At 49.6% G+C, this 26,320-nt stretch overlaps 1 protein-coding gene and 1 non-coding gene across 6 annotated transcripts in view; both read left to right on the plus strand.

Annotated features, from left to right (window-relative positions):
- ACTR3B (actin related protein 3B) overlaps nucleotides 1-26,320 on the plus strand; it is a 77,170-nt gene that overhangs the window by 36,086 nt on the left and 14,764 nt on the right. For 4 of the 5 annotated variants that reach the window (XM_044246895.1, XM_044246899.1, XM_044246897.1 and 1 more), the window contains 5 exons: nucleotides 10,969-11,064; nucleotides 12,588-12,695; nucleotides 15,371-15,514; nucleotides 18,566-18,739; nucleotides 20,320-20,412. In XM_044246895.1, the coding sequence (XP_044102830.1) occupies nucleotides 10,969-11,064; nucleotides 12,588-12,695; nucleotides 15,371-15,514; nucleotides 18,566-18,739; nucleotides 20,320-20,412 (615 nt within the window). The remainder of the gene's footprint in view (nucleotides 1-10,968; nucleotides 11,065-12,587; nucleotides 12,696-15,370; nucleotides 15,515-18,565; nucleotides 18,740-20,319; nucleotides 20,413-26,320) is intronic. The other variant, XM_044246896.1, reaches the window with a different exon arrangement.
- LOC122905723 lies at nucleotides 3,440-3,547 on the plus strand. The gene has a single exon (XR_006384415.1). It is a non-coding gene; the product is annotated as a U6 spliceosomal RNA (small nuclear RNA).

Genomic DNA, 26,320 nt, shown 5'->3' on the forward strand with positions numbered 1-26,320 from the left:
GTACCACCTCAGAGGTAGAAGTGCTTTGTAAGAATGAAGAGTCCCTTTCCCGGGAACCTTCCCAGCAGACATGTCCCATCTGTCCCCCTCTCCAGCAAGGGGGATAGAATTACCCTGATGGGTGTAGATTAATCACATTTCTTCCCTGGGGCTGGGCAGGGGACCATCGCTGATCACCCGCCCCAGGAGGGCAATACCTGAATTACCAAATAGGCCTCAATTTGTAAGGAAGGCAGAGGGAGGAATGCACTGGGGTAGGAAACCGACTATGTACATTGATAGCCCCCTGAGGTAACTTGATGACTGTGATTTTTCTTTTTTTTATTATATTTATTTATTTGACAGAGAGAGAAATCACAAGTAGGCAGAGAGGAGGCAGGCAGAGAGAGGGGAGAAGCAGGCTCCCCGCCGAGCAGAGAGCCCGATATGGGACTCGATCCCAGGACCCTGAGATCAAGACCCGAGCTGAAGGCAGAGGCCCAACCCACTGAGCCACCCAGGCGCCCCTGTGATTTTTCTTTATAGCAGAGGGAACTGAGTCAAAATATTATTTTGCCAGGGTTTAAATTTTTTTCTTTTTTTTAGCTTATTGTTTAAGTAATCTCTATACCCAACATGGGGCTTGAACTCATGACCCCTGAGATCAAGCGTCTCCTGCTCTTCCGGCTGAGCCAGCCAGGTGCCCCAGGGCTTGAATCTCATTATAAAATAAAATTGAGCTGAGTTATGGGTCCTGATTATGGTATTTAATTGATCTTGTTCAGATAAAATAAAACATTACAAAGAAATGAGGAGAAATGTCTCTTGGTTATGGAATCTTTTCTAGTTGTTCTACTCAACGTTATGTGTTTCCTTCCCTGAAATGTTCTTTTTAAGTTAAAATTAATTACATGTTCACAACACTTGCTTTAGAGAGAGCAATTGCATGTAACATAAGCTGCATATTCTTTTTTTTTTTTTTTAAAGATTTTATTTATTTATTTGACAGAGAGAGATCACAAGTAGGCAGAGTGGTAGGCAGAGAGAGAGAGGAGGAAGCAGGCTCCCCGCCGAGCAGAGAGCCCGATGCGGGACTCGATCCCAGGACCCTGAGACCATGACCTGAGCCGAAGGCAGCGGCTCAACCCACTGAGCCACCCAGGTGCCCCCATAAGCTGCATATTAAAACGTACATAATTTCGGGACGCCTGGGTGGCTCAGTTGGTTAAGTGACTGCCTTCGGCTCAGGTCATGATCCTGGCATCCTGGGATCGAGTCCCACATCGGGCTCCTTGCTCAGCAGGGAGCCTGCTTCTCCCTCTGACTCTGCCTGCCACTCTGTCTGCCTGTGCTCTCTCTCTCTCTGACAAATAAATTTAAAAAAAAAAAAAATAATAATAAAAAAAACCGTACATAATTTAGCTTTGGATTGTTTCCACCCAAGTATATTGTCAAATGGTCCCAGATCCGATTATATAATTCTTCCTAATGTTAAATATGGAGTGTACTTTAGAATTATCTGACTTAAAGTGTGCTAACTCTAAGGCTAGTATGGTAGTTAGGGGAATCTATATATTTAATGTCTATTAAAGCAAGTCCTCGAAAGTGCTCTGATCTTCCTTCTGGTCGTATCTTCGCAACTGGGAACAGCCGAGGATGGGTCCTGTGTTTTACAGGCCCCCGGGAAGTGTCTACGCTGCGAATCTGCAGAAGCCAGGAGACTGACCGCGTGTGTCTGCACGGCTTTGTCTTGAGAGCCAAAACAAGTTCCCACCTGCCACACTTGGCATTTTTCCTCCTCTAGCCCACCACGTAACTACCTGTTGGATAGGATTTTAGGAGCAGGCGCTGTGGCCAGCTGCTTCCTTCTGTCTGCCGCAGCTTGCTGGGTCAGGAGTTCTCCCCTTCACTCCACATGCAGGAGGCCCCCAGGACATCGCCACCCAGGAAGTTTCTCCTGAAAGAAATTTTTTTCCAGTTTAGCTGGCATATATGGGCCGGTGAGGCAAAACCACTTGCCAGGAAGGAATCAGACATGTTTGAATATGGAAAAGCTGAAGTCCGTTGGCCCAAAACGAGTCTCTGTAATGATTGTTGGTAAAAAAATCAAGTTTATTAAAGATAAGACAATATTATGTTAATGCACATTATGCTTTGAATTCTGCATGTCTCTTCATTGCAGGAGGGGCTTGAGGAAGTGGTGAGAATGGTAAATTTCTTTCAGGTTTATACCCTTAATCATCAGTTAATGGAATAGTTAAAGGGGAATAAAGCAAGTATGGAGATTTATGGCTAAGTCATAGAAGTTAATTGAAGACATGTACTGAACTGCTCCATCAGTAAGAGCTCATTGGTGTTCGAGAGTCTCAGAGGCCTAAACCATAGGCCCTCGGGGGCTCACAGAATTGTTCCTTCTGACTGCTGTGAGCAGTCGCCCAGACATGTGGGCAAGGAGACGCTGCACAGCTCGTATTTTTCGAGAAGTTTCAGACTCCCATCGTATTGGTCATGTGGACTGAGCAGACAGCAAACCGGAATTGTACTCTTTTCTTCAATACTGAGTTGCTCGGAGTTCAAAATAGAATCATGTATTTTAAGAAATGGCAGTGCTTTCGAGTAGAAATTGAGTTATAACTTCTGAAGAGATTTGCAGATTTTTTGACTATGAATCAAGCGAGAACAAGTGAGTAGCATGTGCTGTCCTAGAAGGCCTGAGGATGTGGAGCTCCGGCGTCCAAGAGCAGGGCAGGTGGCCGTCCCCGCTTGAGGGAGTGGGCGAGGGGAGAATCTCCCGTCCTCTGCCTTTTTGTTCTGTTCTGGTCCCACACACACTGGTGAGAGCAGATCTCTTTACTCAGTCTACTGAATGCTAATCTCCTCCGGAAGCAGCCTCACAACCTACCCAGAAATCATGTGTAACCCGCTCTCTGGGCATCCCTTAGACCAGTCAAGTTGACACGTAAAACTAACGATCGCACGTGGTGTGCCCCATTGGCGAATGGTGTAGACTGTCTCTGCATGGTCCCGTAGCCACCAGCCAGGGCAAGGGCAGAGCTGCACGTCCTCAGGTTCCCTCTGTCCCCACTGGCCATGTGCTTCCCGTACTCTGGTGTATTGTCCTCTCCCCTCCCCCCCTTCCTTGAGGATTTATATTTTTGAGAAGGTTTCTTTGTTGCTGTTAGAGAGGCATATGGGAGTAGAGCAGTATTAGGTACATGTGTTCATTTTGCTGTCTTTATCCAGAAATATGGATTGGTTTTTATGGTACTGATTAATTATTCATTTCTGAATCAATACCAGATGATATTTTACCATTGTTATGAACAAAAATGTTTATGCTGCTTGCATTCCTGGGATATTTTAATCATATGCTTCAGTATTTAAAAAAATAAAAACTCGATACTTCACCTTAGGTCTTCTTAAACATAATGGTTTGGGAAAGTTTTATTTAAATCGATGTGTGTTCGCTTTGGCAGCACAGACAGTAATTGTGGGAATGATACAGAGAAGATTAGCATGGCCCCTGTAGAAGGATGACATGCAAATTCGTGGAGGGTTCCATATTTAGAAAAAAAAATAAATTTGATCTCCTAAAGGAACAGCTATTGGTAGGAAGCATAGAAGAAATGGAGGATTGAGGAAGAAATGGATTTTTTATTATGTTGCTTAGAACCTTTGAAGATTTTGCCCTTAATAATGCTGAATTTGATTCAGGAATCAGGAGAACCTAATTATATTATAAATGTTCCCTTAAGTGGAAATATATAGATTTTAGTGTAACTTCTTTACAGGTGGTGAATTGTTTGGCAGCAAGTAATAAAAGTGTAGAAAACAGTCAATTAAACAAGTTAGGGGTTTTATTTTTCTTCAGTAAAAATACTAGGGAGGCCAGTGCTGTTAATGACAGTTCTCTGGTGTCATTGGAGATCTCTGGGCTCTAGTATCTTTAGCGTATGGCTTCTACTCTAAGGATGCCTCATGGCCACAAGTTGGCTGCTGCAGCTCCAGTCGACATATCTGCATTCCAGGAGAGAAGAGAAGTCTCCTCCGCAAATCCTAACCTTATAAGGAGCTTTCCTAGGAGCCATAATCTATCAGCTTTTGCTTCTTATTGGCCTGAACTTACTCACTTGGTCATCTCTGTCCACAAGGAAGTGTGGGAAATGCTTTTTCACAGGGCTCACTCCCACCTCCTGTGAGTGATGGGTACTCTGTCAGTATGGCAGAAGGGAGAGTGGATACTGCATATGATGTGACTGCAGGTGTGAGGACAGTGGCAAAACAAGAATTGAGCGGTTTGCAGAACGCTGGCTGGATCCTAGCTGTGTGGAGACTGCCGGGGGTTCTGGGGGGCCCGCGGGCAAGGGAAGGGCCCAGTCGGGGTGTGCTGCTGCTCCTGTGCTATGGCTCTCCTGCTCCTGGTGAGTCTCTCCGGGTGTGGACTCAGGAGACAGGGCGTTGTCTTTGGCGTTTCTGTGGCCCTTCGCCTACAGGCTGTGACCCAGGGCTTCGCCCCTCTGGGGAAGGTTTTCTTCCCGTTCCAGAACTGTGAGTATGACAGAACATTTGGAGACTGCCTCCGGGACTCTGTTCAGTCCTGTCACAGTAAGCGGACTGATTAACATCTGCTGTCTTCTCGTGTGTTTCGGTGACGCACACTGAGTACCGTGTCCCCTGCCCTCCCCTGGCCCTTCTTTCGTGGTGTCCGTCGCTCCTGTGCTAATGGCCCTGCACTCAGCTGTCCAGTGGACGCTTCCTGTCTGTTGAGCTGTTCTGGTCTCTTTAGATGTTTACTGTGTTTCCAGTTTCTTGATTTTATTAGAAACAAAACAGTCTGCCCATACAGTTTCTTTCTACATTTAGAACATTTTTCCTCTAAAAAGAACTTACTAGTGTTTGATATCGGGGTCCAGAAGTGTTAATATCAAGTCTTGGGGTACCTGGGTGGCTCAGTTGGTTAGGCGTCTGCCTTCAGCTCAGGTCATGATCCTGGGGTCCTGGGATCAAGCCCTGTGTCCGGCTCCCTGCTCAGCGGGGAGTCTGCTTCTCCCTCTCCCTCTGTGTTCTCTCTCTGTCAGATAAACAAATAAAAAGCACCGCACTCGTCTTTAGCTTTACCATCTCAGGCTCTGTCCGCAGCAGACAGAGGCCACTCTGTCTGTACTCCTGTCAGCATTGGTTGATACCTTTTTTGATTATTTGATGAAGTAAAAATTCAGCTTGTTTTTCATTTGCATTTTTCGAGAACTTGACCGTACACATTTTCTCACAGGTGTACTGGCTGTATTTCCTCCTGTGAATTGCTGGTTCGTGTGCTCCGCTCTTGTGCATTTCAGTGTTTTGTTGCTTCTCTTATTGCTATGATCTCCCAATTTTTTTGTGATAAAATGTACACACTATAAAATTGATCATCTTAGTTATTTTTGAATTTATGATTTGGGGGCACAAAGTACATTCACCCTGTTTTGCAGCCATCAGCACTGTCGCGTCCAGAACTTTTCATCTTCCCAAACTGAAACACTGCCCCCATTAAACACGCATCCCTGTGTCCTCCCCCAGCCCTGGCGCCCACCCTTTTACTTCCTGTGTCTGTGAATCTGACCACTCCAGGGCCCTCATGCACGGGGCTCCACACGGGATTTGTCCTTCGGTGACTGGCGTATATCTCTTAGCACGATGTCCGGGGTCATCCCCTGTAGCAGGTGTCAGGACGTCCTTCCCTTTTAGGGCTGAGGAAGATCCCGTTGTATGCACGTCCTGTGTTGTGTTTTTTCTGTGAGCTCTTGGGCAGAACAGGAAGCTTTTGTTGGCATCAGAGTGTTTTTTTTTTTTTAAAGATTTTATTTATTTCAGAAAGAGAGATCACAAGTAGGCAGAGAGGCAGGCAGAGAGAGAGAGGAGGAAGCAGGCTCCCTGCTGAGCAGAGAGCCCGATGTGGGGCTCGATCCCAGGACCCTGAGATCATGACCTGAGCTGAAGGCAGAGGCTTTAACGCACTGAGCCACCCAGGCGCCCCCAGAGTGTGTTTTTCTCAGTTGATTTTTTTTCTTTTGTAGGCTATGTTTTTTGAGCATCTATAACTTGAAATTTTCATGTAGTAAATCTAATTCCCTTTGATGTTTATACCCTGTCTTTATCCATTTGGGGTTATTTGGAACGTGATTTGACACTGAACTTGAACCCAGGGAAGATTTGGGGAGCCAGGGTTAATCTACTCCCTGCTCCCTGCTGGCAGTGTCTTCCTGGAGGCTCACCTTTTGCTGTAGGTCACGTAGGGAACTCCTTTCGCATGGGCAGGAAACACCCCCTGATCTGTGTGACCTATGCCCGTGCTCTCCAGACCTTCTCAACCTTTCTCTCTTGATGCTGTTCCCCTTCTATGCAGTTTAAGTGCCCCCCCTTTAAAATTTTTTTTTTTAATGTATTTTGACAGAGCGAAATCACAAGTAGGCAGAGAGGCAGGCAGAGAAAGAGGGGGAAGCAGGCTCCCAGCTAAGCAGAGAGCCCGATGTGGGGCTCGATCCCTTGACCCTGAGACCATGACCCAAGCAGAAAGCAGAGGCTTTAACCCACTGAGCCACTCAGGCGCCCCCGGCTTCCCCCTTTGTAAAAATAAACTTATTATTGAAGTGCTTGGATTCCTGTTCAAGGTGAGAAGACAGGATAGCTTTCTTTAGTTGATGTTGTTTCTGCTGGTCTGAATAGCATATATGGATAATCACAGCTGCATTTCTTGACTACGTGCCCTATGCCCAGGCTCCCCGCCTCCCAAGTATTAACGTGTATTAACTCCTTCATCTCATTCCACGACAACGTTGAAGTGGGTAGGTAGTTCCTAGGCCCATTCTTCAGACTGATGGGAGGTTCCGGAAGACAGAGGCCCTGCAGCCGACACGCTGGACTCCGCAGCCGCGACCCTGTGCGGTCAAGAGAAGTCTGTCGCAGTAGGCACTACCGTTTGCAGTGTGGAGTGTGTGCCCGGCACTTCACGGGTCCAACCGTCCGGTGGGGGGCACGTTAACATAAGTCAGATATTGTTGAGTGATTTTTTTTAGATTCCCTAATTACGACCTGCTTTTGTGGATGACTTCATTATTTCTCTCCTGTGTTTTAAGATTGCCTTCTCCGTCCCATCCAGGGAATATATTGCTTCTAATTATGGTGATAAAACTTTCTTGTGACACTCTGTTTGAGCTTTGTTCTCTTGCGGTGCTGGAGTTGAAACCGAAGGGGGCAGCTGGCGGGTCGCTAGGCTGGTTTGTTTGACAAGGTGACATGCACGCCGCGCAGAAGTCGGAAGGTGCTGGAGACTGTTGCCTTCTCCCCTCTGCTCTGGTCCCCAGACCCTCCTCCAAGAGGAAACCAACCTCCTCAGTTCTTTTTTTTTAAAAAATTTATTTTTTATTTATTTTCAGCATAACAGTATTCCTTGTTTTTGCACCACACCCAGTGCTCCAGGCAATCCGCGCCCTCCCCAATACCCACCACCTGGTTCCCCGACCTCCCACCCCCGGCCCTTCCAACCCCTCAGATTGTTTCTCAGAGGCCACAGTCTCTCATGGTTCACTCCCCTTCCGACAACTCCTTCTCCTCTCCATCTCCCCGTAGGAGGAGGCGCCTTTGAAACCGTCCTCAGTTCTTAACCAGCTCGTTGTTCTCTTCCAGAGGGAGCTGTGAGCAGGCAGACGGATTGTGTGTGAACTCTTGTTCTCGTACAAACGGTAACCACGTCTGCCTCTTGTACACCTTGTTTTCTTTCTATTTAAGAAAGTAAAGATGTGGCGCCAGACGTGTGAGGTGGAATCCGCCCTCCGGGTGGTTTGTGAATGTCTCGTCCGGTCGTGTTCCCGGTTCACGTCGCTGCGGGTGGGGCTCCTGTCCTGTCCTGTCCTTGTCCGCGTTTGCCCGTGGAGCAGCTCCCATCTCTCCCCGCGCTCTGCGTTCTAGAAGGTTCTCATTACAAGTCACGGACCCCGAAGATCCGTTGAGCATGTGTATGACTCGGAGACGCCTCTCTCTTTCCTGGGCAGCTTCTCCCGGCTTGTGTCCCCGCGGCGCAGAGCCCGCTCGCTCCTCCTGGCGGCCGCGGCGCCTTCTGCTCCGTGGACACGGCGTGACTTCGGTCCTCGCGGCCTTCACGGCGGCGCGGGGGCTTCTCGTCCCCTCACGCGAGGCCGCGACCTTCGCCCTTCTGGAGCATCTTGGTTGGGTGGCCCTCTTGCCTACGGGATGTGACTGGCTGTCGTCTCACGGTCCTACAGACAGACTTTTCTTTTCCGTAGCGGAGTTTCTCACTTGGGTTTGCGGAAGCTTTTAGTAAAAATAACTCACTTTCATGGAGCCCACGGCGTGTGCCAGGCGCCGCCTGCAGTTTCCTTACAGCCCGTCCGTCCCCCGCCTCTGGTTGCGGCAGACAGAGGGGTCGCTCCGCAGACGGAAAGCGAAGGCTGGGGTCGAGCCCCGCGGCCAGGACTTCAGAACCCTCGTGCGGACTCCGCGGGTCGCTGCGGCGGCTGCTGCTACCCCGACCATCGTGTTTGCTCTCTGATGAGCTCTTTACACTATGTTAAGCTTTCTCTGTTTAGTGTATCCTATTTATGTGTTAATTTTTCTTAAAACTCTGGCTCCGTGAGGCAGCTGGGTAGCTCAGTTGGTTAGGCGGCTGCCTTCGGCCCAGGTCACGATCCCAGTGCCCGGAAAGGCCCCGGGCAGGGAGCCTGCTTCTCCCTCTTCTCCCTACTGGTGCTGTCTCTTGCTGTCTCTCTCACTGTCTCTGTCTCTCTCTCTCAACTAAAGAAATAAAATGTTAAAAAAAAAGCAACTCGGCTTGGTTTTCTCTTTGCTTTGTAACAAGTGTGTATTCTTCCTAATAATTTGGTATTTTTAAAACATTTTTTAGTGTAACTATACATCTATAGTTATTTCCGTACAACTCTAGCTGTATATATTTACCTGGTATTTGTTTAGGGGTGAGTTACTGTGGTGAGTAGCACGTTGGTGCACTTCCACGTTTTCTTACCTCCTCTTCCGTTCTTCTACCCCCTGCTCTGGGTGGGTGGTTACCGATCACGTTCCACTGTCGACACTCATAACATTGTGTGTGCCAGTGCGTCCCGTGCCTGATCAGTCTAAAACAGTGTGTTTGATTCCATGACAAGAGGATATCACTGTCTTTATATTCTCTCAGCTTGATACTATTTCTGCTGTTTTAATTTACAACATTTGCGTGCTGTTCTGTCCGTCCCAGGAAAGAGCCATCTTTCCTTCTACCTCCTGCGTGGATTAATGGTGCCTGTAAGTCTTCGGCTGTACTTGGTGCGTTCTTCTTGTTTGGCTGAACTTTATCTTCTAGTAGAGTTAATTCCCGAAGGGCTTCTCCAAGTTCTTATATGTTTAAAGATAATTTCATTTTTGTAACAGGCTTGACCAGCAGTGTGACCAGACGTAGAATTCTTGGGTCACACCTTCCTGCTCAGAGGACTGTATGTATGGCCCCCTGTGTCCCAGTGTTAAAAGCTCTGTGTCTGCCCAGGGCGGCCGTACTTTCCCCGCTTGACAGGTATCAGAGTGTGTGCAAACTGCCGTGACAAAGTAGCACAGGCTGGGCGTCTGACACAATAGGCATTTGTGCTGTCACAGTGTTTGAGGCTTTAGGTGCGAGATCCTGGCGCTGTCCGGGTCATCCGTGGTGAGGGCTCTCTTCCTGGCTGGCAGGCGGCCGCCTTCTCGCTGTGTGCTCACGTGGCCTTTCCTCTGTTGACGTGTGGAGAGAGCTCTCGCGTGTCTCTTTCCTTTCTCAAAAAGGCATCAGTGCTAGTGGATCAAGGCCCCACTCTTAGGCCCTCATTTAACTGTGACCACCGCCTTAGAGGCGCCATCGCCAGATACAGTCACTGGGGTTGGGCTTCAGCATAAGAACTTCAGGACACAGTTCGGTGTATAATGAAGGGTAATGTGGACTTTTTTTTTTTTTTGGCCAAAATGCCCAAAGAATTTTTATTTATTCTTTTTTTTTTCTTTTTGCAGCATTATATATGGGAGGTATGTCCATATTTATTGACATGGAAAAATGTTCACAACCTATTGCTGAATGACAAAAAGCAGATTTATTTATTCTTTTTATTTTTCTATAATCTTCCTATTTGATAACGATGATTATTTTAAAATGGATATTTGAATTTTTCGAGCTGTTCTTGGTCTTGATTTGTATCTGCTTTGCTTTTATATCTTCCTGGGCATGTATGTTTTGTCTGCTGTTTGTTTTTCCTATTTTCTCTCTTTCCCCTCTTGTTTTCTTTTAGTGTTTCCATGTGGCGCCTGGCTGGTTTCCGTGCGCTCTTCCCTCACCTCCGACCGCCGAGTAGTTCTTCCTCCACTTGCTGTGTGCGTGACCTCGGTCTGGGCTGGGGGGCCGGGCGGAGTCTAGGTGAGGCTGCCTCTCGCCTGCGCTTTCCTGGCAGCAAAGATGTTTCCTGACCTTGCCTCCTGCATTCTGAGGGCAGGTGGGGCTCGGGGCTCGGGAGGCATCTCCAGCTCCTCTGCTCAAATGGACACTGTGGTTCCGAGCCAGGGCTGACGCTTCTGCTTCTCTGGGGAGAGCTCTGCTCTTTGCCTGGGATCAGAGTCCCTGGTGTTCCCTTTTGGTGTCCATCTTCACGTGTCTCGGTTGAATTTTTACTGCCCTTGGCAGCTTGCAACAGGTCTTTCCAGTTTCAGGGTATTTTAGGTGTTACGTTCTTCTCTGTAACTTGTTCTTGTTTTGGTGTGGTTAATAAAAGCAGGAATGTTTTGGGGGGTCTTTGCCATCTTCAAGCTTTTAGGACCCACGCCCGATTTCTTTATTTAATCACTGTAAATGTACTCTATCTGTAAAATTAGGGAATGGTACAGCACCCTAATTAATATGCTTTCAGGTTAATTTTTTTATGGCTGTGATGTAATTACAGGAAATTTGGGCAAAGGCTAAATATAGTCGGTGTTTTCTTACAGACAGAACCTCCACTGAATACGCCAGAAAACAGAGAATATCTTGCAGAAATTATGTTTGAATCATTTAACGTACCAGGACTCTACATTGCGGTTCAGGTAAAAACAAAGTTATTTTTACAATTCCCAACAGAGCTTAGCTGTCCACTAGTGGACGGAACGGTGATTCCAGAGGCTGTCTGTGGGAAGACTGAGCGGTGTGTCCTTGCCTTTCCCGCTCCCTTAGTGCACACCCCACCGCACTCGGGTTTGAACTCCAACATTGTAGAGAACATGTTCTGTGTTTGGTTTTATGTTTACACTATTGATACAGGATTTATCTGGCTGTTTGTACGTGCATTAAAATCTGTCGTATTTCTCTTCGGATGACAAGATCAGGAAGTAGGTGTGGGTTTTTTTTTTGTTGTTGTTCTTTCACTCCTGATCATAGTAGAGGAAAGATGCTGTAGAGTCTGTTAAAAAAGAAAATAAATAGCTTGAGAGGGTCCCCCTTATGGATTTCAGGCTCCTGTTGTTCCCTGAACCGACAACTTCCTCTGAAGCTCCTTGCTCATAGCGCGGGGGAATTTGTTGGTTTGGGTGGTTTTTTCTCTGCCATCCTATATAAAGGAATTGGCTGAAATTTTGGGGAATAATGGGGCAGGTGTTTCCCAAAATATTTTCTGCATCATACTAGTCCCTTTTAAGGAAAAGGAGGAGGAGTTGCATAGGAAAATAATTTGGGAGATCCCACACGCTGTAGCCTGCTGGTGGTGATTCACAGTGAGTAGCAGAGTAAAGGCCCTGAGAATGCCTGCGTTGAAGAAATCTGTTCATTCCAACACTTCCAAATTTATTTAACCAGAAATCTCCTCTTCCCCAAGTTATTTACATTCTCTGGAGTAGGAAGACACTTTAGGAAACACTGAACCCCAGCCAAGTGCTTTGAGGCTGCCTGGAGAGGGTTTTATGTAAGAACAGATTCTCAAGCTTCGTCTCAGACCAAGGTTTTCCAACCTCAGTGGTTCAGAATGCACAGTTCTCTGTGGTGGGGGCTGACCTGTGTGTTGCAGGGCGGTCGGCATTTCTGGCCTCTCCCCACTGGAAGAAACACCACCACCAGCTTCCTCTTCTCCAAGGGACAATCCAAAATGGTTCTAGACATTGCAGAGATTTCCTGGGAGGCAACCTTGCCCCGTCTGAGCACAGCTGCCCTAGTCCTACCAGATCAGAATATCTGGGTGTGAGGCCTAGTAATCTGTTTTTTCTTTTTTAAACTCCACAAGTGATCTTATCATATCCGTGGACCACACTGAGAACTAGTGGCTTAGAGATTAAAATCTTCTTCCTCTATAGTGAAGTTCCTCTCTCATGGGCTTTCCTTTGTAAACGTCGATTTATTGTATTGAAAACTTGACCCGTCCAGCTTAAGTGTACTAAATTTGTGTGTTGTGCAATTTGGAATTTGAATTTTGGAGCAGTGGGGGCTTTGACGGGGTTGGGGGGGAGGGTGGAGGGTAGGGCAGGTTGAGATTTGCTTGGAGTAGCTAAGAAAGAGCTTATCAATGAGCCCGAGAACATGCAGGCAGAACACTCGAGAAACAGTTCCCGTGTGCTCATGCTCTCTGCATCTTTTTATCCAGGCAGTGCTGGCCTTGGCTGCGTCTTGGACATCTCGACAAGTTGGTGAACGTACGTTAACAGGGATCGTCATTGACAGCGGGGACGGGGTCACTCATGCCATCCCAGTGGTAAGCAGGATAGTCAATGCCTCACTCTCTGTAGGCCTCAACTAGTTTTGAGGTAAGGGAAGAAATGAAAGAGAAAATCCCTTCTGTAATTAAAATATCACATTAAAAGTCATGGCTGTACTTAGAAAAGGTAACAAGAGGTTTTTAACCCAGGTATATGGGAAGGACAGATGTCTCTTCACCATGGCACTGGAGGTTTTCACTTTGTAGCGGCAGATGTCCGCAGTCGGGGCGTGAGCGGCGGTTCGGACTCCCTGGCCTCCGCATGCTCCTCCCGGGGTGGCGTCACCCGTGGACTTTCCCCGGCTTGCGTAAGGAGCTGCTGGGTAGATGTCATTGTGGAGACGGATTGTTGGCTTGGGGCGCGACCCCGTGGAGGGTTACTGCTGTGTTCTGGGACCGGGTGTGTATGGCTTTGAGCCTCTCATGCTTTAGAGGAATCATTCGAGGAATTGTGTCTTGTTTTTTAAAAAATGGATTCAAGAACGAAGAAGGAGAGATTGTACATTTTGACTTGCAGAGTGCTCTGCAATGTCATTTTTTTGGTTTTAATTTTTAAAACCTTAGAGAAGTGATTCCTAATTCAGGCTTCAAGAGACATCTGTAGTCAGGAATTAGAAACGCCAGATTTGTCCCGTGCTACATCCGGGGGTCCCTGCTGGAGAGGGGGAAGGAGGCATCAGGCAGGCCTGGCTGATGCCTGCGGACCCTGGGCTGGGAGCACCAGGGCCCCCTCAGCACGCTTACTCCTCTTCTGGGTCATTGTGAAGTGTTAGTGCCACTCGATGTGTAACACTGACGGGGAGATTCTGGCATTGGGCTGGTCTCTGAGGTCGTGCCCTCCAAGCTCAGTGCAGCCAAGCCCCGGGGGCAGGGGTGCCGGAGGGGCTGCTGCTCAGTCCATCCGGTCTCCAGTGAGGAGAAGTAGAGGGAGCAGATTCCACAGAGTGTGCAGGTCCACAGAGGAGGTGGTTTTAGACGTTTTATCTATGCTTTTTAATCAGTTTTTTCCTGATTATAGAAATTACCTTTGTTGTACAAAATTTCTGTAAAACAGAAAGTAACATGACCCATAAACCTGCCCAGAGAACCACATCATACTTTTGTTGGGAGAACCTTCCCAGTTCTTTTTCTTAGGTGCACAAGGATGCATGTTTTAGGCAAAACTGGGATATTCTGTGTCTGATTGTGTATTCTAATTGTATACTTGATCTTGAAGTTATGTTTTGCATATTGGCTTGTTCCTAATATTTTTTCTCATGGTTAAATATTCTGTGAAGAAATATTTAATAGTTGCATTGTAGCCCATCATGTGGGTATGGGATAACCCATTCATTTATTTTCCTGTGGTTGGACACGTAGGGTTTTTTTTTTTTTTTAAGCTAATACTTACTTAATGCTGGTCAACTTCATTTTAGAAAATGTTACATGTAGTGCATAGAATATGATAATTTAGTTTGTGAGTTGTTTATGTTAGCTAATATTCTTGTGAGCTTGGGTCAGTCTTCATTACTTTAATAATTTGTACCATCTTTTATTTCCATCTCAAAATATTTCACAAATAGCTCGGACACTGTGGAGAGGCCAAATCTTTTACTTCTAGAGTTCAGGTCCATCAGAAAGCACACGAGAGGAATTTGGGCACCTGTCCTTGCAGCTTAACTGCCAATGTGTCTGGTGCTGGTAACCCTTAGCTCCAACCCACCCATAAGGTGAGGCTGGCGGTCACCGCTGTCCCCCGCCTCCCGTGGGCATGTGGCATAGAAGCCGGTGCTGGAATGTGGAGTCTGGAGCGTCTCCTGTCTTTGGCTGGAACTGTGGTAGGAAGCCGTCCACTCTGGCCACCAGCCCCCGGAGAACCATGGCTTCTGGGGCAACTTGTGCCCCCAGGACAGCTGGTGAGGGTCTGGGGCCGCCTGTGTGCGGCCGGCATGTGAACTCCTGGCTTGCTTCCTGTCTGGGCCCCACAGACGTGCTTTGCCAACCAGGCACGCAGGCTGTCTAGCCAGAGCGGCCCAGCTCCTGACTAGCCCTGCTCTCCAGCTGCACAGGGTTAACCGACCAGAATTAGTCCTAACACGTGCAGCTCTTGGTACCATAAATGGGACCATTTATCAAGTACCAAGTACGTGCCCCCAAACAGTGCTATGTGCTTGACTTACTGTGTTTCACCGAGTCTGTTGTAAACTACGTGTGGGTTTCGTTGCCCGTATTGTGGAGGCAGGTTTTGGGGCTGACATGTGTTGACAGGCTTGTGCGTGGTCACTCAGCGGACCGTCTCGGAGCCGGGATTTGCATCCAGGTTGTCTGAGTCTAATCCCCGTGTGCTTAGCCAGATTGTTGACTCCTGAATGTCAGTAGGTTCATAGCTGGTTTCCCACTTTATAGGTAAAGCTTTTCCCTTGTTCCTGTTCACAGATGGCACGACTTTTTGGAAATGCACTGGTTTTTCTCTTCACTTTTCTGATGTAATCATTTTGGTTGTTTGCAGAGAGTCTCAGGTTCTGTTAATGGGCTTGTGCATGCAGTCATTTTCAGAGGCCTCCTGTCCTGAGCTTCGCTGGGACTGGGGGTCCAGGACGTGCTGGGCTCCGAGGGGGCAGGACATACAGCGTCCGGGCGCTCTGCCCGCTGGGGTCACTCACTCCGGCCGTTCTGCCTCCTCTTCCCCCCAGGCAGAAGGTTACGTCATCGGAAGCTGCATCAAACACATCCCGATTGCAGGTAGAGACATTACGTATTTCATTCAGCAGCTGCTAAGGGAGAGGGAGGTGGGAATCCCTCCTGAGCAGTCACTGGAGACCGCAAAAGCCATTAAGGTAAAAACAGATGGGGAATGGGCCGGGGAATGGGCCGGTTTGGGGGGAGAGAGAAACGGTGTTTGGACACTTCCCCTTGCTGCCATCACCCCTGCTCCCTCCCTCCTTCCTCTCCCCTCCGGAGAATGTGGGTCTTGTGCCTTGACCACCTGAGCTAAGGGACTGAAAGCCTGGAAGCTTCGCCTTCTCCGAGCGCAAATGCTGTGGAGGCTCCGCTGTAAGCGCAAACAGCTTGATCCCTGGTACTGAGCACAGGCGCACGTAGTACAGCATCATTTAATTGGAGCCTAATTAGATGGAACCTTCAATTAACTGAATGTGCCTTCCACATCTGCCTCTGTGCTTCCTTTCTGCAAAGAGGCGCAAGCACCAGCACAGCAGAGCTGGGCGTCCTGTGCAGCCGGCCAGACCTCAGACCGACGGCGGGTGCTCGGCTGAGCTTCTGTGCCCTGGGAACGACGGCTGAGAATGATGCCGTTCTGGGATCTCAGACCAGCAACAACGTCCTCCTGCACCTCCTAGGCTCTGGGCACCGTGCTGGAGAAGCCGCAGGAGGTTTGACCGTGTAAATCAGTAGGATTAGAAGAGAAATGGCTCCCTGGTCCTCAAACTGTCCACGGGACCTGGCCCATCCGTTTCGTCTTTGTATTGCTCTGTGTGTGGCAGCTGACAGACCCTTTCTGAAGGGACTTCTCTTTTTGGGTTTCAAAATCAGGGCAGATTATTTTTTTAGCCAAAAGGCAAGAAGATTTTTAGTAGTGCGAGGGTAGCTGTCATAGTTGAAGAGGGAAGGGTTTTGTCTGTTTGGAGAGGAGAGCGGTTGTGACGTGCGACCTGTGACCACGAGCGTCTCCTGTTTCGCGGAACATGGGCCGGCTGGGGGGTGAGCCTAAGCCCCCGCTCCCGTCTGAGCACCCAGTAGTGGGCTGATCGAAGGAGAGTCATCAGAGAGGACCCACATTTTGTGTGCCGCTCTTGGTAAAAACTGGCATTTTCCGGACAGAGTGCCCTGGTGTAGGCCAGGGCTCCTGCTCGGAGGATGGCCAGCTGCCCCAGCGTCCCGGGGACAGGAGTGTCGGGGGTTGGGTACTCCCAGGGCTAGAATAGTTTGCCCTGGTGAACCCGGGGGCAGAGTTTACAGAAGGAGTCTAAGACTTTCTTTTAGATTGCAATATTTCCCAAGATTTTCCTTTTTTCCTTGCCTTTCTTCAATGAAAGAAATTTGGATATTTGATCCATGTTCCCTCGTCACCCCGCATCTGTTACTAATGTGATTCAGGATTGAACTACCTGTCCCTGACACTCAGGGCTCTGTCTGGCGAGTGTGAGTTCCATTTGTAGGGAAGGTTTCTGAGTGTGCTGTCCTGGTCCTGGCAGTGGGGTCCACTTTGCTCACAGTCTGTCTGGGGACCCGTTGTCACCCGGCAGCTGGGGCCTGCCATTCGGGCTGTGACCACGTCCTGCTCGGCGGTGAACGCCGGGAGTCCTCCGTGCCCCCCGGATGAGCTGTGCGGGCCCCGTTATGTGGCGTAGCCTGCTGTTGCTTGTCTCCTCTCTGCTTCCTGTGAAGGAGGAGCTTCTGGAAAGAGTGGTTGAGAGGCACCCCAGTGTCGTGGTGGCCCTGTGGCCGTCCCCCGTGGCCACGAGCCTGCACACAGCATCAGTGCGGCAGGAGTCCAGAGTGTAAGACCCACCGCGCCGCCCTGCAGCCAGGTCTGTGGAGGCGTTTCCGGTATGAGCGAGGCTGCAGGCAGCAGACCAGGCCTCTGACTGCTTCCCGCCCCTGTCCAGCCCGGGAGCTTTCAAGTCGCGTGGCCCGACTCACCCCCCTCTAGCGTCAGGGCACACGTGGTGGTAACCACCGTGGCTTGTTGGTCTTGTTAATTTGTGAGAGTGTGTTAAGGATGCTATTAGAATTTCGGGGTTTCGGGGATCCTAAAAAACGTAGAACTCGGTATTAGGAAAACACCTGCAGAGGACCTTCGGGACTGTGTAACGGCACCCCCTGTGCACCCGACAGTGCCAGACCTACGGAGCCCATCAGGCCTTCGCCCACGGGAAGCTTACTTTCGGGAGCTGGTACCCCAGTGCCACCTGCCGGCCAGCTGAGGTCAGCTGTGGGGACAGAGGGGCCACCCACAGATTGCCTGTCACACGCTACCAGATGCTGAGGGAATGCCGGGCACATCTCGGGTTGGCTGCTAACGCCAGGGCGAAGAGCGTCCTGGCGGCAGCAGCTGGGACCCTTAGTGCTCCCGTCTACGCTGCCTTTTCTATTTGTTCACAGCAACTCCCTCCTCGAAGCACACTGTCGTTTACTTATGTGTTATGGCCATCGGTTACTGTCCAGCTCTCAGCCAGAGCGTATGTTCCAGTGGGCAGGGGTCTCTGTGTGTTTGTTCCTTTGCACAGCCCATGTGCCTAGGCCCTCAGTGCGTACTTGTCACAGAGCCGGTGACCGTGCCGTGTCACACTGCACAGCAGGCTCACAGCTGCATTATTGATCATGGTAGGCATGAGGGTCTGCTGGTCCAGTGGCCTGGTCCAGTGCTGTCTGGGGACCTCAGAGGAGTAAGGGAAGATGAGACAGGACACTTAAAGATTTTTATTTATTTGAGAGAGAGCGAGAGAGATCAAGGGAGAGGAAGAAGCAGGCCCCCCACTAAACAGGGAGCCTGACGTGGGGCTGGATCCCAGGACCCCGGGATTATGACCTGAGCTGAAGGCAGACACTTAACCGATTGAGCCACCCAGGTACCCCGAGACAGGACACTTAGTAGACACATTTGGACATTGTTTCAGGTAATAGGGCAACAAAATCTGAGAGAGTAAGGCAGAGATTTACAGCTGAGCTGCAGAGAAAGCCGGCTCCCATACCCAGAATCAAAGCACAGCCCTGTCTGCTGTGAGAGGGGAGAGCAGGAGGCCCGACGACACGTCCACACTGGAGTTCTGGAGTGTTTTGTGCGGGGGGTCACTGGGTACTTCTGTTGGAGGGAACAGACTCTGCCTAGTTAATGCCTGGTGCCGTCTTTGTGTTCGCGTCTGCAGGAGAAATACTGTTACATTTGCCCCGACATAGTCAAGGAGTTTGCCAAATACGACGTGGATCCCCGGAAGTGGATCAAGCAGTACACGGGTATCAACGCCATCAACCAGAGGAAGTTTGTCATTGATGTGGGCTACGAAAGATTCCTGGGGCCCGAGATTTTCTTTCACCCCGAGGTAAGAGGTCTGCTTTGGACTGTGCCAGAGTGAGGCGTCCGTGGAGCGACGCTGCCACCTAGTGTGCCTGGAGAGCAGTGCGGGAGGACTGGATTCCTTGGAGGCTCTGCCTGGTGCCCGGCCCCTGCCGTCTGCCCCTGCCGTCTGTCGGGGTGGCTGTTCCAGTCTGTCTCCGCACACACCCGCTTGTTAGATAGTTAATGACTGATCACCGGGGTGGTTGGGAAGAGCAGTGGAAGGTAATGGGATTAAAGTCAGTCTCACACTGGAAAGCTAGTTTGCCTCAGGGACCAAATGAAAGTTGCTTCTTTTTTAAAGTGGGCTAACACAGAGTCTCTCCGTCTTTGGAGGCCGTCCTTCCTGCTCCCAGTGTTTAACCCAGGACATTGGTTCTGCAGAACAGTTGAAGCTTCGGTTGGAGGAGGACTAGCCTTTCCATCAGTTACGTAGTCTAAGAATTACAGATGTCACCATTTTAACTATTAGTCACAAAGAATTACTACTTTTGCAGGAGGAGTAATTGTGAGGCAACATTTTTAAGATTTCAATAAAAGGCATTTCGTTTGTATTTCGGTATATATTTCTGCCCAATTCCGTTTATACTCACTAGGTCGCAAACTGTGGCCTATTTCTGGGTGCGTCTACGCCCCTTTCGTCCAGGAAGTGGCGCAGATGTCCGAGTTCCTGTCCTCTAACAGCATCGAGCTCATTCACGAAGGCCTTTGCTGATACTGACCTCAAACAGACGTGAAACGGGCAGGGTCTGGTGAACAGCTTAGAGAATTGGATGTTACCTTCTTCTTCCTTGAGACTAGTGTACATTAAAGCTTCTCTTGATTTTTAAAATCTGCTTACGATGTAATTGAATTATTTATACTTGAGCGTACTTAACTCAGAGAATGAAGTACAAGGTTGGTCACTCGGTAGCTTGATCAACACCGTCTCGGTTTTGTCATTTTAAAGACCCCGTCTTCAGGTTGGGGCACAGGGGGCTCAGTCCATGAAGCGTCTGACTCTTGATCTCAGCTCAGGTCTTGAGCTCAGGGTGGTGAGTTCTGAGCTCAGGGTCATGTGCTGGGCGTGGAGACCGCTTAAAAAACATAAACCACCGTCATCATATCAGGCAGGCCTCAACCCGTCTCGAGCCCGCTACCATGATCTTTCATTGTCCTTGGGGTGCTTTTGGTTATGTCTTGCCCAATTTCTTTCATGACATGAATATTTGTAAGTGTTATGCTTGTTATGTACTCATGGTGTTTCTCGTTAGGTATCATGCACATGCTTTTATAGTCTCTCATCAGCACGATACATCGCATATTCCTAACACAGGACTGGTCTCATTGTTCAGTTTGCTAGTTTTCCTTCACTAGACCCAGCCATCTCCTCTCTCGAGGGGACATCTGTCTTCGTCGCTGCCCAAGTCATGTGGGGTTCATTTGGCAAATTACACCGATATGAGTGTGAAGTTTTGAAATGTACGGTAAATCCCGTATCTGTCAAAGCTACTTTTAAAAAAGAGTTTTCTTTTGTTGTATTGAGAGAAATATATAATGTTTCTTTTATATTTCTGTAAAATATAGTTTGCCAACCCAGACTTTATGGAATCCATCTCCGATGTCGTTGACGAAGTAATACAGAACTGCCCCATCGATGTGCGCCGTCCGCTATATAAGGTATGATTAGGTGCTTCGATTTCATTTCAGCATTAAAGAATTCACAGACATTCCCGTTCCACTCTTGTTTGATAGGCTTTGTTAAAGGCTGGTGTGATGGTAAAATATTTTTCTTAGACTGGGGGTGACTTAAATATGGAAATAATGACTCGGTTAGCTGGAAATATTGAATTTAAATACTCTAGGATTTTCTATTCTTATCTGGCAAGCTATATTTTAAGTTGGACCTCAACCATGTTTATTGGTTGAAAGAAGATACTTCCCCTTGAGATCCTCTGGTCTTGTTTCATACATGTCTGGGGTTTGGTGCCAAATGCGGTGTAGCCAGAGGAAGTTAGAGCCTGAGATGAAACAGTCAAAGAGAAAATGGTCATATAACATTTTCTCCAGAATTCTTTGATTGCAAGGTATTTTGGACCTCGAAATGAGGAAGAGCTAGCCATGTCACTGTAGGACAGAGGAAATACTGCTGACAGCCCCATGTCGAGAGCAGAAGGCAGAGGTCTGCTGGCGTTCACGATCAAGTGGCTTCTGCCTGAGCACGTCTCCCTGTCAGCCACGGCCCATGGCTCCGGCCTGCCTCCCACGGCCGCAGGTGGCGCGTGTGGCAGGGAGAGAATCGGGCTCAGGGAGGACAGCTGCTGAGTCCTGTAGCATCTGTGCGGCGGGATACTATGCAGTTAGTTTAAGGAGAGTGAGGTAAATCCACGTAAGTTCAAATGAAAAGATGTGAGAAAGCAAGTTATACCACTCACACATACTGTCACGTCATTTTATGTAGAAATAGAGCTGGCATGTGCCTAGAAGAGGACTTGAATGTGCGGTGTCCTCAGGGGTGGGGAATGGACAGTTTTTACTTTCTACTTTTTGTGTTTTAAAATTATGGGAGATTTCATAGTTAACAAATGTTATTTTTATTATTGGAAAAAATTCATATGTAGATAACTTCTTATGGGTGGAAACAAATTAAAATTCTATGTTTATTTGTTGCGTATCTTTCTTCTCAAGTAAAATGTGCAAGAGAGGGAAACTGACGACCGACTGGGGGGGTTTACTCACTTCTTACTAGTGAAAGAGTAGCACGTGCCCTTCCCCCTTCCTAACCCTCACTAGCCGCCGGCTGTGTCTCCTTGTCCCCGAGGGTGAGAGCAGGTGTGCCCAGCTCCCACCAGCGGCTGCAGATTGCTCCAGGGGGTACGGGGGCAGGGTCTTTCTGGTGACACTGTAGTTCACGCTCAGTGGATTTCTAGGATTCTCAAAGAAGAGATGGCCTTGGAGACTGTGTGGACTGAGCCCAGAGATGGGCAGAGGAGGCCAAGCTAGGGGTGCTGGGCCATGTGGAGCCGCTGTCCGTCAGGCTGTCTTTGATCCCGCTTCACGTCTCTCGTCACGGGACGGGTTCCTTAACCCTGGTGACGGGAGCTGGTAAGGCTGGGAACAGTCTCTGCTGCTTCGAAGAGGAGAGCGTCTTTCCTTCCACCGTGTTCTGCCCCCGGTTCGCTGGAGGAGTGAGCCTCCTGTCTGTCTCCTTGTGGGGGGGCCTGCTCCTTCCTGTCTGGCCAGTAGTCGCACTGGGACGCCATTTCCAGCGCAGAGTCTGAGTTGCTAACAGCAGCGTGCTCGGAGCGCAGTCATCAGAAGGATTGCAGGTCGGAAAGGATATGGCTTATGACGCGGGGCAGGGAAGATGAGTTCTGGGGCTGGGGAGGAGAAAGTCTCCTGCAGCAGCCGCTCCGATCGGGTTCTCTGCCCCCTCACCACTCGGGAGGTCCAGCCTCCAATTCTATCCACTTTCTGGATGCTCGCAGGTGACTCCGTAGCCACCACAGAAGCGAGATGTGCACAGGCAGGGCTAACAGCTTGTCTCCCTGTGGTCATCACTGGGTGGAAGGGTGGACCGGGTTCAGCCACAGCCCCAGGCGGGTCAGACCCGTGAGGCTCCTGCAGTGAGAGTGAAGAGGTACCAGCGGGTCACTTGGCCTCAGAGTCCTCCTGATGGGTGTGGGGTGAAGGCAGGTGAGACAGGTGGGGAGACCTTCCCTCGGTGCTCGTGGCTGTGCACGCTGCTCCCTGGGCCACAGGCTGGGAGAGGTCAGTGCAGAGCTGGTGTAGAGGGTTGGGTGCTGGGACGGGGAGGTGGGGGTGGGTTAGGACTGAGGATGGGACTAAAGTCCTAATGCAAGGGCTTTAACCCAATTACTTGCATTTCCCAACGTATTTATTTTTAAAGGTTTAATTAATTGATTTATTCAGAGAGAGTGAGTTGGGGGAGGGGCAGAAGGCGAGAAGGAATCTGAAGCCGGCTCTGCTGAGCGTGGAGCCCGACTCGGGGCTGGATCCCATGACCCTGAGATCATGACCTGAGCCGTAACAAAGAGGCAGGCGTTTAACCAACTGAACCCCTCAGGTACCCAGCCCAACACATTTTTAACGTCTCAGATTTCTATCAATCCTGTGCTCAGGAAGTTGGAGAAAGTGGTTGAGCTTCTAAATGTAATCTTTTAAATGATAGGAAATTTCAGATCTCCTCTGTGTGGTTAACTGCTGTCCGGACGCCCCTGACCTTGTTCAGAAACAGTCTTCAGTGTCTCCATCTCTGAACAGATCACGTTATTCACAGACGTTAACAGATCGCTGCGTAAATGGCGACAGCTCACTGGCCGGGTGCTGATTTGTGTCGAGAACAGATGAAACGCGTCCCGCACAGTGCTGTCGTGAGGCGGCTGCTGGCTCCCGGTGGCCCCGCTGTGTCCGCGGAGGCCTGTCGTGGGCAGGGACATGGTCCTTCAGGCCTCACACCCTTCTGTTGAGGTCCTGTTTGCGGATCGGAGGAGCGAAGTGCGGGGGAGCTCACGTAGCTGCGGAGCCAGGCGGCTGGGTTCAGGGTCTCGTCCCACGTCCGTCGACCCGCGACACTGAAAGTTACGTCACATGCGGAAGGAGGAGGACGCTGCCACGAGGGAAGGCCCGTCCCTGACCACCTCATCCTGGGGGCCGTCGTCTCTCCTGGTGGTGGGGAAGGTGCTGGCTGGGCCGCGGTTGTCGGTGCCAAGGTGGTCTTGGCTCCTCGCGTCACCGCCGGTGTTCCTGTGGTGGCCTCTGTGTGGCGATGGCAGCCTTGCAGGCGGCTAGACCTTCAGCTGGGTTAATGGGGGAGTTGATGGGGCTTTTCTGCTTTGTTGTGGGGCCAGGCTCTATGCGCTGTGCAGAGACAGGGACACAGAGGGTACCGCACCCCTTGCCCTCTTTGTGAGCTATCGAGGCTCTGCTGGAAACACCCGAGGCGCTCCCGGCCCTTGAGTAACCCCTGGTCAGGCCTGTGGACAGGTAAGCGGGGATGGTGGGCAGACGAGCACTTAGAATCTTTATAGAAGCAGAACAGCTTTTCATTTTCATTTTTATTATTTATCTTTAAAAAAAGGTATTTATTCTTAAGTAACCTGTACACCCAGTGTGGGGCTTGAGCTCAAAACCCCGAGATCAAGAGTCGCACGCTCCACATCAGGCGCCCCATGATTTTTTAGATGAAAGTAGTTCCCATCTAATTTTTATTTCTTTCTGGTGTGTAGATGGAGGGATAGGAGTTTACATGCCTCCTTCTCTGTTCAGCTGCTACGTTATGGAAGTGGGGCCTGGACGGGGGGACTCGAGTGAGACCCCGGTCTTGGTTAGGCCAGTGATTTCCCCAGAAGGCCAAGTTGTTACAAGGAGCAGGTGCTTCCGGAAACGGGAAATTTTTGGCCCTGGGGGCTTATAGCCACACCTCTGGTGGAGCCCCCATCTCACCCCGGGGATTCTGATGGAACTAGGCTGGGCCTGGGCGTCTGGACATTAAAAGCTTCCCGGAGGGGGATTCTAACGCGCAACTGAATGGAGAACCGTGTTACCCTGTCAGCAACTAGTCTGCTCCGGGATTAGTCAGTGTTTAGTAACTTTATGCTCTACTTGAGGGCAAGACCAAGCTTGCATTGCTCTGTGATGTAGCTAGGTGTCTTCTGCTCCTGAGTTTCCTTGGTCACACCAGTGCCCCACTAACTGCAGCCCTCTCTTGCTGCTAAATTAGACGATGTGTGTGTGAGAGGTGGTTCTCGTCTTCAAGAACTTCTACAAAAGCTACAGATAATCAGTAATTCTGGTGGAGCCACTACAAGCTGAATGTCATGAAAGCGAGTTGTGCAAATCATGCAGCGATTCTGGGGCACCTGGGTGGCTCAGTGGGTTAAGCCTCTGCCTTTGGCAGACTGCATTTCATGGAGGGGGTCCTGAAAGGCTGCAGAAGGTGGTGGTTGAGCAGAGTCCTGAGGGCTTGGCCGGGGAGGGGGGGGCTGCGGTGAGCGGGAGGACAGAGTTTCACAGGTGGCGGTGGGGGAGTGGGGCAGGCGTCTCAGGGGTCTGTTTGGGGTGGATTCCAAGATGGCACTGAGGGTCATCGGCAGCAAGTCTGGGATGGAGGGCAGGGCCAGAAATAAAATACTGTTAAACGTGCTTTAGCACACAGTGGGTTGGGAGTTGTTAAAAAGTCTTATTCATTATGTTTGTCAGCAGATGTGAACACATCTTGATATAGTTCAAGGAATGATTTTTCTGTAACAAATGGCTTGAATTGGGTGTACATATTTTAATTATGGTAATGTCTTTTATTTATTTTTTAAAAGATTTTATTTATTTATATGACAGAGAGATCACAAGTAAACAGAGAGGCAGGCAGAGAGAGGGGGAAGCAGGCTCCCCGCTGAGCAGAGAGCCCAATGCGGGCTTGATCCCAGGACCCTGAGATCATGACCTGAGCCAAAGGCAGAGGCTTAACCCACTGAGCCACCCAGGTGCCCCAGAATCGCCTTTTAAATCAGAGAAGCATGTTGCAGAGTAAATGAATTACATTTATTATTTTTATTTTTAATATTGAGTAAGTTAAAATATCTTTAGTATTTAAGAGAGTAAAATACACATGTTAAGATATGTTTTTCCACCCCTTTTCTTTTTTTTAAAGGTGAGTAGTGATTTTTTTTTTTAAGATTTTATTTTTTTATTTGACAGACAGAAATCACAAGTAGGCAGAGAGGCAGGCGGAGAGAGAGGAGGAAGCAGGTTCCCCACTGAGCAGAGAGCCCGATGCAAGATCATGACCTGAGCTGATGGCAGAGGCTTGACCCACTGAGCCACCCAGGCGCCCCTCCACCCCTTTTCTAAATAAGCATTTTATTCAGATGAAATCCTGATTCAGGTGTGACATGTGAACAGATGGGAGGGAAGCTGCTCTGTTTGGGGCAGGGCATTGGGCAGAGAAGGTTCCAGAACTGTGCTGGTTCGGCCTGACTTTATGCCTGTATCCCCTGTAACTCTCCGTGGCACATCCTGCTCATGTGTCTGGCACTGCACGGTTCTCGGGTCACTTGGGAGAAGCAGGGACGTCTGCCAGGGGAGGCCCAGCACAGGACGTTGACTTGCCGAGCCGAGGGCTATCAGAAGCTCGTTGTAACCTGAGCGGTGAAGGCGTCCGTGGCGCGTCCTCTGTGTGGACAACGCCGAGCAGACGTGCACTGAGCACCTGCAGGAGGCCAGGCGTCACCGCAGGGCCCGAGGTCACAGATGGGCAGTGAGCTGGGAGGGCACGGAGGGGACGCTCACTCCGACAGGGCTGTGAGGGAGAGCGCCTAGTGAGGGGCTCTGGCCCACGTTTTTCATTCTTGATGCACTTTTCTGTCATGGCGGACACGGTCTGTGTGTGGTTTAGTAAGGCTACCACGAGGCAGGTGTGGCCGCAGAGCCCTTGGGGTGTGAATAGTGTGGCCAAGGAATAGCGTTCAGAATTTTGTTGACCTTAATTTGAAACATAAGTGGCCACATGTGGCTCATGGCTGTCACATGGGCCTACTGAGACCCGCTCTGTGTCCTGAAGGCTGGTGAC

Source organism: Neovison vison, chromosome 4 (assembly GCF_020171115.1).
Source record: "Neovison vison isolate M4711 chromosome 4, ASM_NN_V1, whole genome shotgun sequence".
Taxonomy (NCBI): Eukaryota; Metazoa; Chordata; class Mammalia; order Carnivora; family Mustelidae; genus Neogale; species Neogale vison.